We start from the raw sequence: 15482 nt of genomic DNA, 5'->3' as shown, positions 1-15482 counted from the left end.
CAGAAGCAGCAGAAGCTAACATTGTTATGCTTTCATAAACAGCTGAGCGCAATTTTCTGATAAGCTTTGCTACTGGCTGCACTTCCACTCAATGTGTGTGTGTGTGTGTGTGGGCTAGTGTTGCTGGCTATTTGTTTCAATTTATCATAAAAGGCAACGCCGGAAGTCAGCCAAGATGCAGTTGAATGAACGACAAGCGAGAGAATATCTTCAGCCAGCTTTGCCCTAAGACGACAGCCAAAGTCCTTGGCACTGACTCTATAGATTTACAAGAGATTTGAGATATTTCAAGCATCAATGACACTTTAAGCAGCAGCGCAACACAGCTGAAAAGTCAGAGTATTTGTTGGCAGAGCACAGTCAACTTATATGCGACTCTCATTAATAGTTTTGACAATCGATTAGTCTAATTCAAACTTAATTATATTCATAGAAAGTTGAAATACACTCCTTAAACTAACAAGTCCAATTTAGATATTTTTGTATATCAAATACAAGCAGCAAACATTATTGCAATGAAAATTCGCTACTTTGTAAGTCATCAGCACAAGGGTATGCAATAAAAATTGGCTTTTCCGTATTTTATGCAGCACGAAAGTATGCAATACTTTTTATACGCGATTATAATTTCGCCTTTCAGTATTTCATGCAGCACAAAAGTATGCAATACTTTTATACACGATTAGAGCTTCTGATTTATTTATGCTAGAGAAAATCCAGTTTATTTTCAACTATTTATACAAGTGCTGGCCAATCAGTGGACGGCATTCTAAAATATTTGATTTCTGATGTCAGCCAGCGCAAACAGTTTTCCAATCAGCAGACTTGCAGATGGATTATAGCCAGATGGATTATAGCCATCTGCAAGACAAAACAAATCCATGGGCAAACAGTTTAATTCCAGTTCAATTTTAACCAGTTGCCATACTATTTGACTCGGGCGGATTGTTTAGTTTTGGAGCAGGAGTGGCTGAAGGCGACGAGATTTTCATATTTCACTCAATCGGGTATGAATAAAACTATTTGCAATATTTCATGCAGCCAACTGCTGCAGCAGATGAAGAAAATCCAGGCGGCGGCTAGATGTACATATTGGCGGGGGATAAGGCAGTGAGTTACACGTTCGCCGGGCTGTGGGTGCAACAACAATGATTGCGCTTTATTTGCGATAATAAAACACACCATCGCGCCCTCGAGGACAACAACAAGGACGATGGCGACTTTGGGCGAAATCGAACCGCGAAATTGTAACAAACTGCGCGTACATTGGCCTCCGTGGCAGCGGTAATAGCAAAAGTCAGGACCCAGACCCAAGGCACAAGGCAAGCAGACCCGGACACACAACAGGATGCGGCAGCAGCGAATACGAGCGCCAACAAGGATCCGGTTGCACTGGCTGGGCGCAAAATATGGCAAGCTGCAAAGAATATTTAAGCTGCGACGTTGCAGCAAATATTAAAGAAAAACATGTGAAAATAAGAATGCGAAGCCGAGAAAGAGAGAGAGAGAGACAGGGAGAGACAGCGTGAGAAAGACGGGGACAGCGAGGTGCTATACGAAGTGAGATTGTTCTGGATGCAGGCAGAAGGATTTACTGCATATTTCATGTTCACAACGAACCAATTTTACGCTCTTCAAATCCTATTAGTCAATGGCCCTTTGGGGATGCAACGAGCTGCGCTAGTCACGGCAGCTGTTCGACAATGTCTAAAGGGTTGACCGGACTAGCGGGGGCGGTTGGCCGATTCCTGTTACTGCTGCTGCTGCTTCTGCTGCTGATGCTGCACTCATTGTGATTTACTTATATAAAAATACATACATACATATACGATATATATATATATATATGTATGTACGTATGTATATAACTTTATATATGTATAAGTAAAGCCCAAGCGACTGGCCCAGGTCAGCTTAGTGTGCCTGGCATTTCCGCACGATTATGCCCTGTGAGAAAGTGTGTGTGTGTGTGTGTGCTTTGGCTGGGAGCTAAGCCAGTCTCAGCAATATACGAAGCGCCCTAAAACCGGCTGTGAGAGCCCTCATCAATCTCGCTACTTGAGCGCATGAATTATGAAAAACGTGCAAAATGCAAACGGAAATTAAAATCTATCGTAAAAAAGTAAGCGCAATCCTTTACACACACACTCGCACTCACATATGAACCACACACACACATATACAGTCTGCTAAGCTAAAACAAAATTTACAGTTCGTTAAACAAATGCGCTGGCTGAGCGCATAAAATCAAACAAAACAAGCCCAAAAAACAATGCAAAGAAAATTTAATATATTATATCTGAGCCGAGTCGAGTTGAGGTGAGGTGAGGCGAGGCGAGGCTGGGTCGAGCCAGTTTTGACAGGCGGCTCGACCGGCCGTTGTCTCCTGCACAGCTGTTGAAAAACAAACCTCAACTTTTTGGCCGCATACGAAATTTCTGTCAGGCTGAAGCTGGATGCTCGGTAGCCAGGAACAGGCACAGGCACAGGCACTGATGTCCTTTATTAATTTAACAGGCTGCCACTGCTGCGCCTTTGACTACAACTTGAACTACAACAGCAACGAAATTCAACAAGCCATAAAACATATGAGAGTCCATGCATTTTTCATAAGGTGTCGGCTTTTGTGCCCATCACAATCATCAGCTTCGGTCCCAGTCCAGGCACCGCAGCAGCAGCCATTGCAATGCCAAACATCAGGCAGAGTCAGCTGTAAGCCTGCCAACTTCACTGTCTGCGCCCACGCCCCCGCCCACGCCCACGCCCACTCGCAATCCCCGGCCAAGTGCTGTTGCTGACGTTCTGGCTACACTTGAACTTACAATGACATGTTCGAACCGTGTGAGCTCTGCATATTTGTCGGCAATAAATGTGCAGATGCATTCCATTTATTTATACTCTTTCTCTGCTCTCGGCTTTACAAATTGCTTTCATTAGTTTTAATGGAGCTGCCTGCTGGATAATATTTGTAAGCGGACGACTCACTTCTGCATTTCTAAGCACTTTCATATTTGCAAAAATCATCATCTGGCCAAATTCCTTGGCCGAAGCAAAGCTCACCGGGGCTAAAGACTCGGTGTTGGAATTCCCAAAGATAATTTAAATATTCAGACTCAATTTTCGCATGATTTACATACTTTTAAACTTTATTTAATTGAACGAGGAATCAAATATGTATTTATATTTATTTTTTTAAGCTTGCACCATGCAGGATACAGCATACAGTATACAGCATACAGCATACAGCATACTGCATACAGCATACAGCATACAGCATACAGCATACAGCATACAGCATACAGCATACAGCATACAGCATACAGCATACAGCATACAGCATACAGCATACAGCATACAGCATACAGCATACAGCATACAGCATACAGCATACAGCATACAGCATACAGCATACAGCATACAGCATACAGCATACAGCATACAGCATACAGCATACAGCATACAGCATACAGCATACAGCATACAGCATACAGCATACAGAATATACATGCAGCATACATCGGTACATCGATATATCGATATATCTAATAGAAGTTTTCTTCTTCCACAAATCAGAACGAGTTTAAATTCAAGAGAAAATGCAATTTACAATGTTTAAACACTTTATTCATTTCATTTTCATTTTCATTTTCATATGCACTTGTTATTGTATATTATTTTTGGTTCGATTTGGTTCGCAATAAATGCAATTTCCTATATATTTTAATACAAAATGTGCCGTGTGCCATAAACCAAGTGGCATACATTAAAATCGTTTGTCTGGTGCTATTTGTCGGATGTTTTCCAAATGCTTACATGCTAAATTTATATATGCCTGTAATCAATACATATAAATATCTGGTAATGCCATATTTTTAATTTTATTTTAATTTTTGCGCTTACATTCATAAATATTTGTTTTGAATTGTGTAAACAACTTTTTCGCTTGAGCCAGGCATTTAAAATGCATTTTGGCATTTTGCTTAAACACTTAAAAATGTAAATTGAAAATGTATACATATATTTATATAAATGTATATATGTATAGATTCATATATATTTATTTGAGTTTTTGCTCTAGTATTTATTATTGTAAATATTTTGTATCCCATCAATATTTATGCGCTGCCAATAAATATGCATGCCCCCATTTGTATTGCTGTCTCTTTAAATATTGATTTATTCCTCAATGGCTCAACGAACTTCGATGGTCATTTCAAAATTGGTTTTGTTTTTAATATTTTGATTGGCGAGCACTAAATGTTATTGCTTTCGCATTGCCTTAATCGTAGCTACGAATACTCGACTACTTGACTGTATATCTTCTGCATATCTCTATTTACTTTCATTACATCCTGCTGGCTTACAATTAGACGTGTTCACATTCGTTACTTCAACTGGCACTTTGCAAATGATCGTGTGTATTACGTGTATATGAAGAGATATTAACAAAGATATATATGTATGTATATGCAGCTCTTGATTGAAGTAAGAGCTCTATTACTTAATGCATACATTCGATTATATTTATATATTATGCTGCTGCGTATACTTAATATTTGCCTATATACCAAACGATAAAATTGAGCCTGCAACAAATTGAAAAACCTTATGCTCGTACATAAATATAGATTTATATATATGTATTTGTATGTATGTATGTATATGTATAAACTGATTCGTTGTATTGCTATTGTAATCCTGCTTGTGTTTGGCATGCCATACGCACACACACACACACTCACTCATACAGAGAGAGAGAGAGAGCGCAATGTATGTGTGCATGTGCTTGCATGTAACGGTACTGTATGTATTTTAAAATGGCGCACAATTTAATACATGACTGCCTATATTGCCTATATTTAATTTCACCTTTTTTCACTGTTTGCATTTTGTTTGTCTCTATACTATTTCACTATGGCTGGTTGATTTTACGAATGAGCTTTCATTGCATTTAATTAAATTTCAATGATGAAATGATAAAATGCCAAACGAGGCCTGCATCGCAAGCACAAGCGCCAGCTTAATTGCACGTTAACAAAAATTAAAAGCAAATAATACACACGCACACACACACATGAGACAACAGCGAGTGAAATAAAGGATATTTCATAAAGCAAGCGATTCGCAATCAAGTTTGAAGTCCGGCATAATTGAGCACGTTGCACACATCAGATTCCACAAATGCAACAATTTGCAATCATTGTTAATTTGCGCCGCGAATTGGCTAGACGAAAGGCGAAAGCGTTGCCCAGAACGGCTCTGTCGATATCTTTGGCAAAACGGCGACAAAAACAGCCTTTTCGGCTGCCAGCAAAGTACTTTGGCTAATCACACTGAGGGCTGCCAACAAACGGATGAGGATGGGGATGGGAATGGGGAAGTGAATGTGAATGTGGATGCGGATGCGGATGCGGAAACGCGGGCACGCAAGCCCCATTAAATGGCCATAGTTTTTGGAGCATTTTGTTTTGCACTCACGTATCCGCTAAATGTTTCAATTTTGGCAGCTCCATAAGGCGCCAGCCGACATTTAATAATAGATGCAGTGGCCAGCAACAGGAACTGAAACATTTGTGAGTCCGCGAATTGCGAGCACAACGGCGTGCCTGTCTCTCTTATCGACCATTTTTGCTGCCTCTCGGCCAAAAGGCAAATAAAATTATAAGCGAATTTCAAATGCTTTTGCCCGCTTTCATTGCAAAATGCAAATTCCATTCAGCAAGAGGGTGGGCGAGAATGAGAGAGAGGTTAAGCCTGGCTCTGGCCAGTGTCAACTTCGTTGCATACTTTTCTGCGCGACATGCAATTAAAATGCAAAAAAGCCAACGGCAGCGAGTGCTGCCCACATCCAGCAACGCCCACCCAATAAGCCAAAGACCAAAATCGATGCACTCCAATGCGAGATGTACCCATCCCAGTCATCCAGCAGGAGTAGCAGGAGCAGCAGCAGCATCCGGGCAGAGCAGCGAGGACCGCAACCAGCAGCAGTTGCTGGATTGTCTATGCAACGTCTGCGGTTAGCGCAAGTTTGCTGTGCGTGTGCATTCGTCTATGTGTGTGTGTGGGTGTGTGTATGTGTGTGTGGGTGTGTATGTGTGGTCGTGTTGATTCAGCGTTAATCTTGTTGGAATTTCGCGTTTTGTCAACATTCCTTGCCAAGTTTTCGGATGCGTTTGCCTCTAGTTATTTCAGTGCCTGAATGCAGCTCATGGAATATCAAGTATGGCATATGCTCTGGCATGTTAGAAGAACTTTTGATTGATTTGAATGCTTTTAGCTTTTAGCTAACTGTGTGTGTGTGCCCAAAAATAAATGTAATTAAGTCCTTGCGATGCATATGTTAAACAAAAAACTTGAAATTCAGTTCAACTGGCTTTGGGTCTCGAGTTGGATGTGAATAATCTATTGGATTGCTTTTGTAATTATTGTAATGGCTTCAACTGTCTATTTGCAGTTCGCTGCGAACTGTCTATCAACTGTTATACAACTAGCTCCTATGCTGTTCAATATCACCTTTACACTGAACTATCAACTAGACTAAGCTTATTATAAATTCGTATTGCTCGCTTAACGTGTGTATCACCCGGGCCCAACTCCTCCAGTGACATGAGTGCATGTCTCTTAAATATGTAAATCTTATGCAGCATCGATGCTGATGACCGTGTCCTAGGGATGCTTCGTGTAATTGTTCAATGGCATCTCCGTGGCCAGGCTGTGGGCCACCTCCTTGTTGCGCTCGTGCAGGGCCATGTCCAGGGGAGCGCTGGCTGGTTTCTTCTGCGCCGCCTTCTGCGTCTTCAGCTGCACGAGGATGGAGAATGGCGAAATTAGATGGAAATCGCAAAAGAGAGGGTGTGCATTAGTCGGTTTGAATGGTGCTCGGGTCTTGGGTTGGGCTTGGGCAGGGGTTGCTATATTTACACGCTGTATGGTCTTCTCAAAGTCCTGCGGCGGTTCGGGTCGTTTCATGGTACCGCAGCTTTTCAAGCGCTCGTTCGTCTGTGAAATACAAACATAAATTCACGATATAAATAAGTTTGGTTGCAACCTATGATTACTTTATCAAACTAAGCAGAGCGCAGCTCTGGCTGCCAGACGGCATAAAACAAATCGACACCTCACAACAAAAACCACAAAAAAGCGAGCTCAAACAACTGAAAACTGACTGGAACGAAAATGTGAATGAAAATGAAAATGTCAAATGAAAAGCGGCGAGCAACGAAAAATTAATGAAAGGCCAAACTGAGAATTTCCCTAAAGCAACATTTCCGCAACAGACCGCATAATGAGAGAGCGCAGCCAAGTTTAGAATCGTACATACGCGTCTCTGTGAGCCTTTGTTGTTGGCTAACCATGGCCGGCAGCTGTTGCCGCCGCCCCTGCCCCGACTCCTGCCTGCCCACAAAAAAGGTAATGAGTGCCAAAGGACAAACACACATTCACACACTCACACACACACACACCACAATTGTCGCCAGTGCTTAGCCCAAGTCATTTTCAAAATTGACCACGCCGCACAAAAAGCCGAGAGTCGGGACTCTGTTGCGCTGGGCGACAGCAAATTGCGCTTAAATATTAAATGAACAGCAGCAACAAAAAAGCGGTCGGAAAAAAAGAACAACAGAGAAAAGAAGCTACACAAATACGGCAAAGAAATGCTGGACAACAACCGTAAAACACGAAAAGTTATAAACTCTCTCAGGAGCACAAAAAGAGACTCGCAAAACAAAACACTTTTTGGCACGCCTGAAATAATAAAAACAAATGCGACGCTGTCGTTGAATGTTGCTCCCTTCCCAGAACAAAAAATAAATAAAAATACAAAAAACAAAAGGAAAAGGACATTCGTGTGTTGGGAATCAACGGATGCCAACCGCAGAAAGCAAACGCGCAAAGGTGCAAATGAGTGGGCGACCAGCAACGTACCTTTAACTCTCTATCACCCTCTCTCTCTCTCTCTCATTGTCTCTCTCTCTCTCTCTCTCTGTCTCTGTTTCAGCTTCCGGCCATTCCCCAAGAAGTGCAGAAATGTGCTGCAAGCCGTTAAGCTAGACCGGACAAATCCTTTGCCTGTTCGTGGCACATCCTTGCACCTCACCTGCACAGTTCATATCTCTTTGGTCGTTTGCATGCTGCACATATACCAGCTGCGCCCCATCTTTATCTCTCACTCTCCCTCTGTCTCTCTTACTCCATCTGCCTTTTGCGTACTCTTACATTTCTGTTTTGTCATCTCGTGCAACGCCCTTCGCACAACGCAATTAACGGTAATTGCCTTTTATCGGCTTAGTCCTGATAAGTTTTTTCCCTTTGTTTGCCTTCCACTTTCTCGTTCTCCTCCTCCCTCTCACTCCCTGTCATTCTGACTCCGACTCTGTCAACTTGGCAGCGGCTCTTTTTGTTGTTGCTGTTGTTGTTGTTGTTATTTGTAGGTTAACGCGGTTTTTATATTTTAATTTAATTTTATAAGTAGCACACGGGAGGCGGTGCCCGAGGTCAAAAGTTTGTCTTTGCAAAAATTAGACATAAAAAGAGCGTTCAAAAAGTTTCTCTCATTGGTCGAGGGCACAAACTGCTTTGAAGTATATTACATAGCAGTTAAATATGCAAAATAACGCTCTATACATACCATAATACCCAAATAGAAACGACCGAAAGAATAAAGCGAAAACAAAGGAAACGTCAAATAAAGCAGAAATAATTATAATTCCGCTTAACGTTGTGCTCCATCGATAATGTAACGAGCCCTAACGGAATTACTTGTTGCAGTTAAATGTTTCGGAAATAATACTAAGGTAATTGAATTTGTCTCTAATAAAAATATTCTATTTGGTAAGGAAATATCCTTAAACTTATGGCAAACAGAGTTCTGCCCGACGAGTATCATAATACCTTATGAGAAATAAAAACCCCAACTAATGTAAATGCCATACACAAAGTAAATTTTAATGGAAAGAGTTTCTTTTATAAGGAGACAAACATCAATGCATTAAATAACTGAATAAAACCCAATATGAATTCCATTTGTTACTATGTTAATATCTCTAATATATATACATTGATATCTCTATACATATATTGCTATTAATATCTCTATTTAGTGAAGTCCTCGTATTTATTATAATATCTCTAATGTAAAACATTTACAAACAAATTTACCGCTACTAAATCATTCGAATAGGCATTGATGAATGCACAATGAGGAAGAAACGCAAGGTTTTATTGACTAAAGAATTTAGAGAGAGAGAGAGAGAGAGAGAGAGAGAGAGAAACACTTAATATGGAATGCCTTTACATTACCATCTCGCCTCTTTTACTGTTTTATTTTAATCACCGCCATTAAAACCTCTTTACACAAACTGTCCCCATTTGCTCGATTCCCCATTTCGTTCAAATCAATATTCAATATATTAAACAGCCGTTAAGTATGCCGTCCCCCCCTCCACGTACACTCACCTTCAGTTGCATGCCCTCGTTGGCATTGAGCTCGTCTCCGCTCTGCCGCAGGCCCTGCAGGAAGCGGGCGAACACCGTGCGTCGCTGTTTGTTCTTGTTGCGCCCCTCTGCCGGAAAAAGAGAGACAGAAATCAAACCGATATTAAAAGCCACAAGCCGTACGCTAAGCATACAGCCGACGATTGAGTAGCGGGCGAGTCGAAACCAATGTAATTGAATTAAAAGCCATAAAAAGTCAAACAGCCGCATCAAACTGGCAAGCTGGCAAACTGGTAAACTGGCAAATGGGCAGGCCACATGCAGCACATGCACCTGGCCGCCTTCTCACCTGGCCCTCTGGCTTACCTGTTGCCGAAAAGTCGTAAAAGAAGTTGGTGCGCGCTCCGGGATAGCTGTGCTGCATGCCATTCAAATTGAGCGCCGACTTGGAGTCGATGGCGTTGCGGGCCATCCGATTGGCCAAATCGTTCTGGGTGTAGCTGTAGATCTCGTTCTCCTCGCGGTTCGACAGGCAGCTCGATGGCTGCATACATGCATAATAAACGAAATGAATTAGAACTCATTCGCCATGCGGCTCGTGCGGCCTGATTAGCCCGGCTCGTAAAAACAGTCGGCCGTAAAAGTCAATGTGCTCTCTGCTTACCAAATACTTGCCGGGCACATAAAGCGGCTGACTGTGGCTGGTGGGCAGCACCGAGGAGCCCACCAGTCCGCCCGTTGCGCTGCTGCTGCCACTGCCGCCGCTGCCCCCACCGCTGCCGCTGCCGCTGCCGACGCCAGCGCTGCGTCGCGACAGCGTATGTCCCGTCGAGATGCGCACATGGCGCTCCTTCCACTTGGACACGCGCACCTGCTCGATGGCATCCAGTACGTCCTCGTAGGGCATATTAATCTGCTTGCTATAATGCGCAGCGAGACCCTCCAAGTAGCCGCGCTTGCCCTCCTGCGGGAGAAACATTTGAAGGGGGGAAGAAGAAAGAAATGTTAAATGGCCAAGGCAAGCTGATCAAGCTAATAGGCAAGCTGATCGTGGCTTAAAGTTGGGATCAGAGTTTGAATTGCCTGTTAAAATAGACAGCTTTAATTTATTTAGGTATTATTTAATCAAAAGAGGAACTAAGGATGTCCTAGCCACATTCTCAGTTTGATCGTATATACATCGAAATTCAATTAGCAGCTGTGGAACTAGAACTCTCTCAATCGGAACTCATTCACGTTGCTCCTTGTTCACATATCTTTAATCTCCACATTCCACCTGTAGCCACCAGCCGCAATCGTCGCTTTGATGCTGTTGCTGATGCTGTTGCTGATGCTGACCAGGGTCAACTGCTTAGACGCTTTGTGGCCCAGAAACACAAGTGTTAATATCTTCCGGTAATTAGCGTAAGGCTGCCACTTAAATGTGTCCTGCTTGACATTCAAAGTGTCCACTGAAGCATCAGTGCATCCTCTTAAGGCATTTCAAATGTCTATCTCTCTCTCTATGTGTGTGTGTGTGTGTGTGTGTGCGTAACTGTTGTCTGCTACTGTTGCTGCCAGGCAAATTCATTTAGAGTCGCAGCCATGCAAACATTTGTGCTGAAATGCAACTTGTCTGCAACTGTCAGTCAGTCACTGATGCACACACACACGCACACACACACACACACATGCGCACACACACTCGTGTCTGCCTCATCAGCGCAAAGTGCAATTAGTTGAAGTTGCGCGCATCAACATGGCCCAGACAGAGCCAAGCAGCCAGAAGCTAACAAGTCTAGCCCCTGGCCCAATCCTCCTTCTCCAAGCTTTTGTAGTCTCGCACGAGCGCAGACACCTGTCACACACACACACACACACACAGGCGCACACATGTAGACATGTATTTTTACTTGACTGCATTTCCATTTCATATAATTTTATTGCCGCATTTAAGTTGCATTTCAATTTGCGGCCGAGACGTGATATTGCGCATACGACGCGTTGCACAAAATGTTTGTTTGTTTATTTGTCTACATGCGAACAGGCAAACTATGTTAAGTGCCCAAAAAAAAAAGGTAGAGCATCCAAACTGCTAATTAGAATGCAAGGCAGCTGCTGCTAGGCAGACAGAGCACGCCACAAGAGTTGCTCCGTGGCGTGCTCCATCATCAAGCGGCACAGTCTGGCACTTGGGCAGGTGTTGGGCATGGCCAGTGCATAATACGTCGGCATAGCGATGCGTGCTCAATGGCCCACCTGGCCACGCCCACTTGCCTTTGCAGTGGCCACTCCCAACCCACGCCTGACTGCTCTAAATATCCAACTTTAAATCAAAAGCAGCAGCAGCAGCAGCAGCAGCAGCAGCAACAGCATCAGCGGCAGCAACGGCTCATTCCGCATTTATTTGCAGCGCGCTTTTCTTCGAATGTGCATGCGGCCCTGAACCAGTGACATGTTTCTATTTGCTCAGCAAAAGTGCATGCGAGCCATGGATGAAGGGGTTGACGGATGCACAGCTGAGATGAGGGGGTGCAAAGCTGCCCCTAGACACGCTCGCACAGCTCATCGCATCAGAGCCAACAATGCGAACACGTCTGCAGAACTCTATCAGTGCGAGGAGCCAGAGCTCCTGGTGTATGTTTCCTCAAATGCGCACTTTTTATGCATGTGGCACAGTGGGACGCAGCCGATTTAAATTGTACCCAAATCGGCTCATAAATATGCATTCGAAATGATTATGCATAAATCGGGTAAGAATAAGGTCTACAAATGTCTATAATGTTGAAGAACGTGGAAGCTCGAAGCTCTTATAAATATTCTGATTCGTGTCATTCATAAGGAGTTTACTTTTTAAGGAATTCTTGCATCATCTCAACAAGAGAGACGTCTGTAATAAAATTGAGAATTTTTTGAGCTTTTCATTTTACATTTGTATATCTATAAGATTTTATACTTTATCTTATATACCTTCATAATGGGAACTAAATTCTAACAAGTAAGAAAGCTCTAGTCGAGACTGCTCGACTACGAGATCCCCTGAACCCTACAAGCAACTGATATTTCAATAATAAATAGCACAGACACACACACGAATACAAACAAACAAACGCACACACATACACATACAAATAAACACACGCATACACACACACTCACATATACAGGCGATTGCGCTTGGGTTGCGCTGCAGTGTTGGCAATATTAGGAGAACTTATTTGTTGAATAATTTAATTTCTAGACGTACGATCGTAATGAAACTTTCAGAACGTATTCATATTGTTTAAATGTATGTGTATACCGAAGCACAAGTCTCTAGTATTTGATATACGACTTTTACAAAGATTAGGGTGAGGGGGTGGATTTGGGGGTGGGGGGTAAATTTTAACAAAAACTGAAATTGTATGACATGCGTCTTAATATACATTTTAAATTTGGAGACTCTAGCTTGAAAGATGTAGGAGATATAATTATTTAAGTGATATTCGATAAGGTTTTTTATCGATAAAAAAGTATCGGAATGAGTTATCGTTTTTTAGTGATAAACTCGATATCCGCGTGATATATACGGACATTTTAAAAAAAAGTTGAAGTCTCTAGCTCTTGTATCTTCTGAAATCGACGCGTTCAAACATACGGACAGACGGACGGACGGACGGACGGACGGACGGACGGACGGACGGACGGACGGACAGACAGACGGACAGGGCTAAATCGACTCAGCTCGTCGCCCTGATCAAGAATATATATACTTTGTGGGGTCTGCCACGCCTCCTTCTGCCTGTTACATACATTTTAACAAAACCATTATACCCTGATTTCCCATTTTCAATGGGTTCAGGGTATAAAAACAATAAGACTATATTAAAACCAGACAGTCTTGGATGATTAATATGTAAAATAATATAATAAAATCATAAGACTACATATGATTCCCAAGCTGTTAAAATTGTCCTTTGCCTTCTCTATTTAAATATATAAATAAATATATATTTTGTAGATCATTTATTTATATATTGTTCTGCAATATCTACTCAATCATAATTCATCCTACCAATTTATATATGAATTTAAGAAACTCTTTAAAAATAGTTTAAGGTAAATAAAATAAAAAAAAAATTAACTAAAAAATTCTTCAATTTTAACGCCCAGTTTTCCCTCGAACCAAGCCCACTGTTAATGGAATCTATTCGAATTCTTTTGTTGCTTTGTTCGCTTGCTGCAACACTTGCATTATGGCCACATTGTTGCCAACGCTGCTTTATCGTGCGTGTCTAGCAGCAGCAATTTGCCCGTGTTGCAAGCGCTGCACAAATTTGTACATTGGCAGCGATCATTGGGGGGACGACTGTTGCTCTGCTATTCCGCCAGTCCCCGGTGGCGTTTATGGCCCAATTTGCTCAAGCCGGGGGCAGAGGCGGTGCCTGCCAGCAGTTGCTGCCTAAAATAAACAAAATTAACGCAATGCAAAAAGCATTTCCCAGGGCTAAGCCAAACCGACATATTATAAAATAAACTTTCTAGCGAAATGTGTACAAATGGCGGTCCGGCTCTGCACGGCTCTGTGGGCGGTCGCTGTGCCCGGGCCAACAGTGCCGGCCAGACCAGACACGCGGTTGGCCACTCGGTTTAACTAAATTAAAATCGTGTTAATTTCACATTAGAGCGCACACGGCCAACATAGGCTGTCCGCTCGGCCGTTCCCGAATGGCGGCGACTGTCACACGCTGCAGCAGCAACCGAACAACAAGTCCCCCATGGCGTGGCATGCAAATTGCAAGCGGTAAATAAAATGGCCAAGATAAGCCAACAATGAAACTGAAGCAGAAACTGAAACTGAAACAGAAACTGCAACTAACTGGAGTACTCACCGGCGAGGAGTAGGGATGGGCTGTGAGGCGTATGCCGTCGGCCTCCAGGTGGCGCTTCATCACGCCCTCGAGCTCCTTCATGGTGATGGGCGAGTCGCAGTCGGAGGCCAGTATCTCGTTGCTGTTGCTAAGCGCCTTCGGATCGTTGATGAGCACATAGACAATCGCAGCGCCCTTCTCGCGCAGCGCCCGCACGCTCTTGAGCAGCTTGCCGCGATGCGAGGAGTTGTCCACGCCGATGGCATCCAGATCGATCTCGCCAATCTGCTTGCAGATCTCCAGCTCGTCGTAGCCGTTCTCCAGGAAGCTCTCGCCGTACTGCGGCAGCCCGATAGTGCGCAGCCACTCGCAAACGATGTTGTGGTGCGGCATGTTCGCGTATCACGTAGCGGCCGATGGAGCCGGAATGTCTAGCGGTGCGAATGAGACTTTGGGCTGCCGCGGCTTACAGCTGTTGCTGCTGTTGCTGTTGCTGTTGCTGTTGCTATTGCTGTTGCTGTTGCTGCTGCTGCTGGGGGCCGCCAGTGGCTCCAAGTGGTTGATGCTGCTGGCGGCGCTGCTGCTGCTGCTGTTGGCCGTTGCCTTCATAGCAACGCCTGCAAAGAAACACAACATCCACATCAACATTAATGAAAAGTGAAAGCCAACTTATGCTACAGTGTGCAACAGTGCGTATGCTTAATAATGGCTCGTCACTTCCGGCGCCCGCAAAAGTATGCAATAGGCAGTTATACACGTATATCAATTTTGTGTTAATAGCCATCATTGTTCAAAGACAGACAGACAGAGAGACAGTGAGAGAGAGAGAACGACTTGTTTGGCCAGCCAGCCTATAAGCACTTAATGATAATGCTCGGTCATGTACACGGGCCACTAAAACACTCGAATATGTTTAGCCCCGGAAGCCACTTGCATATGAATAAGCCACTTAAAATGACAGATGGACTCAATACACACAAACACACACACACACACACACACACACACACAGAGTGAGAGAGAAAGACAATCATAGATGGCAGCTGTGGTGAGGCGGAGCACTTGAACAAAAGACAAAAGGAAGTCGTCTAACTATTTATAATGTCCTGGCAGTTCGTCCTGCGCCTGAAAAATATTTCTGCTTGTCGAAAAATGAAATGCAAATGGCTGTTGCCACTAGAAATATGTGCTGCCATTTCCATAACACATTCGTCTGGC

The 15482-nt window shown here is 43.3% G+C and overlaps 1 protein-coding gene across 1 annotated transcript; it reads right to left on the bottom strand.

The window, feature by feature from the left end:
* Window positions 1-4050: 4050 nt before the first annotated feature.
* Window positions 4051-14880, bottom strand: LOC108658161 (uncharacterized). The gene is made up of 6 exons (XM_030382537.2): window positions 14286-14880; window positions 10100-10399; window positions 9802-9979; window positions 9457-9563; window positions 6922-6999; window positions 4051-6801 (listed from the first exon to the last, which is right to left on the bottom strand). The coding sequence occupies exons 1-6, from the start codon at window positions 14655-14657 to the stop codon at window positions 6667-6669; spliced, it is 1170 nt and encodes a 389-aa protein (XP_030238397.1). The 5' UTR covers window positions 14658-14880; the 3' UTR covers window positions 4051-6666.
* Window positions 14881-15482: the final 602 nt, after the last annotated feature.

The sequence above is a fragment of the Drosophila navojoa genome, chromosome 2 (genome assembly GCF_054131105.1).
Source record: "Drosophila navojoa isolate 15081-1374.11 chromosome 2, UAZ_NAV_1.0, whole genome shotgun sequence".
Taxonomy (NCBI): Eukaryota; Metazoa; Arthropoda; class Insecta; order Diptera; family Drosophilidae; genus Drosophila; species Drosophila navojoa.
Note: the sequence above shows the minus strand (reverse complement) of the source record. Positions and strands in the feature narration are given on the sequence as shown.

Coding starts and splice junctions, on each gene's coding strand:
- LOC108658161 (XM_030382537.2), bottom strand. CDS start 14,657: ATGCCGCACCACAACATCGTTTGCGAGTGGCTGCGCACTATCGGGCTG. Junction 9,980..10,099: donor ATGTGCCCGGCAAGTATTTG/GTAAGCAGAGAG, acceptor GCATGTATGCAG/CCATCGAGCTGCCTGTCGAA. Junction 6,802..6,921: donor TTGAGAAGACCATACAGCGT/GTAAATATAGCA, acceptor ATCCTCGTGCAG/CTGAAGACGCAGAAGGCGGC.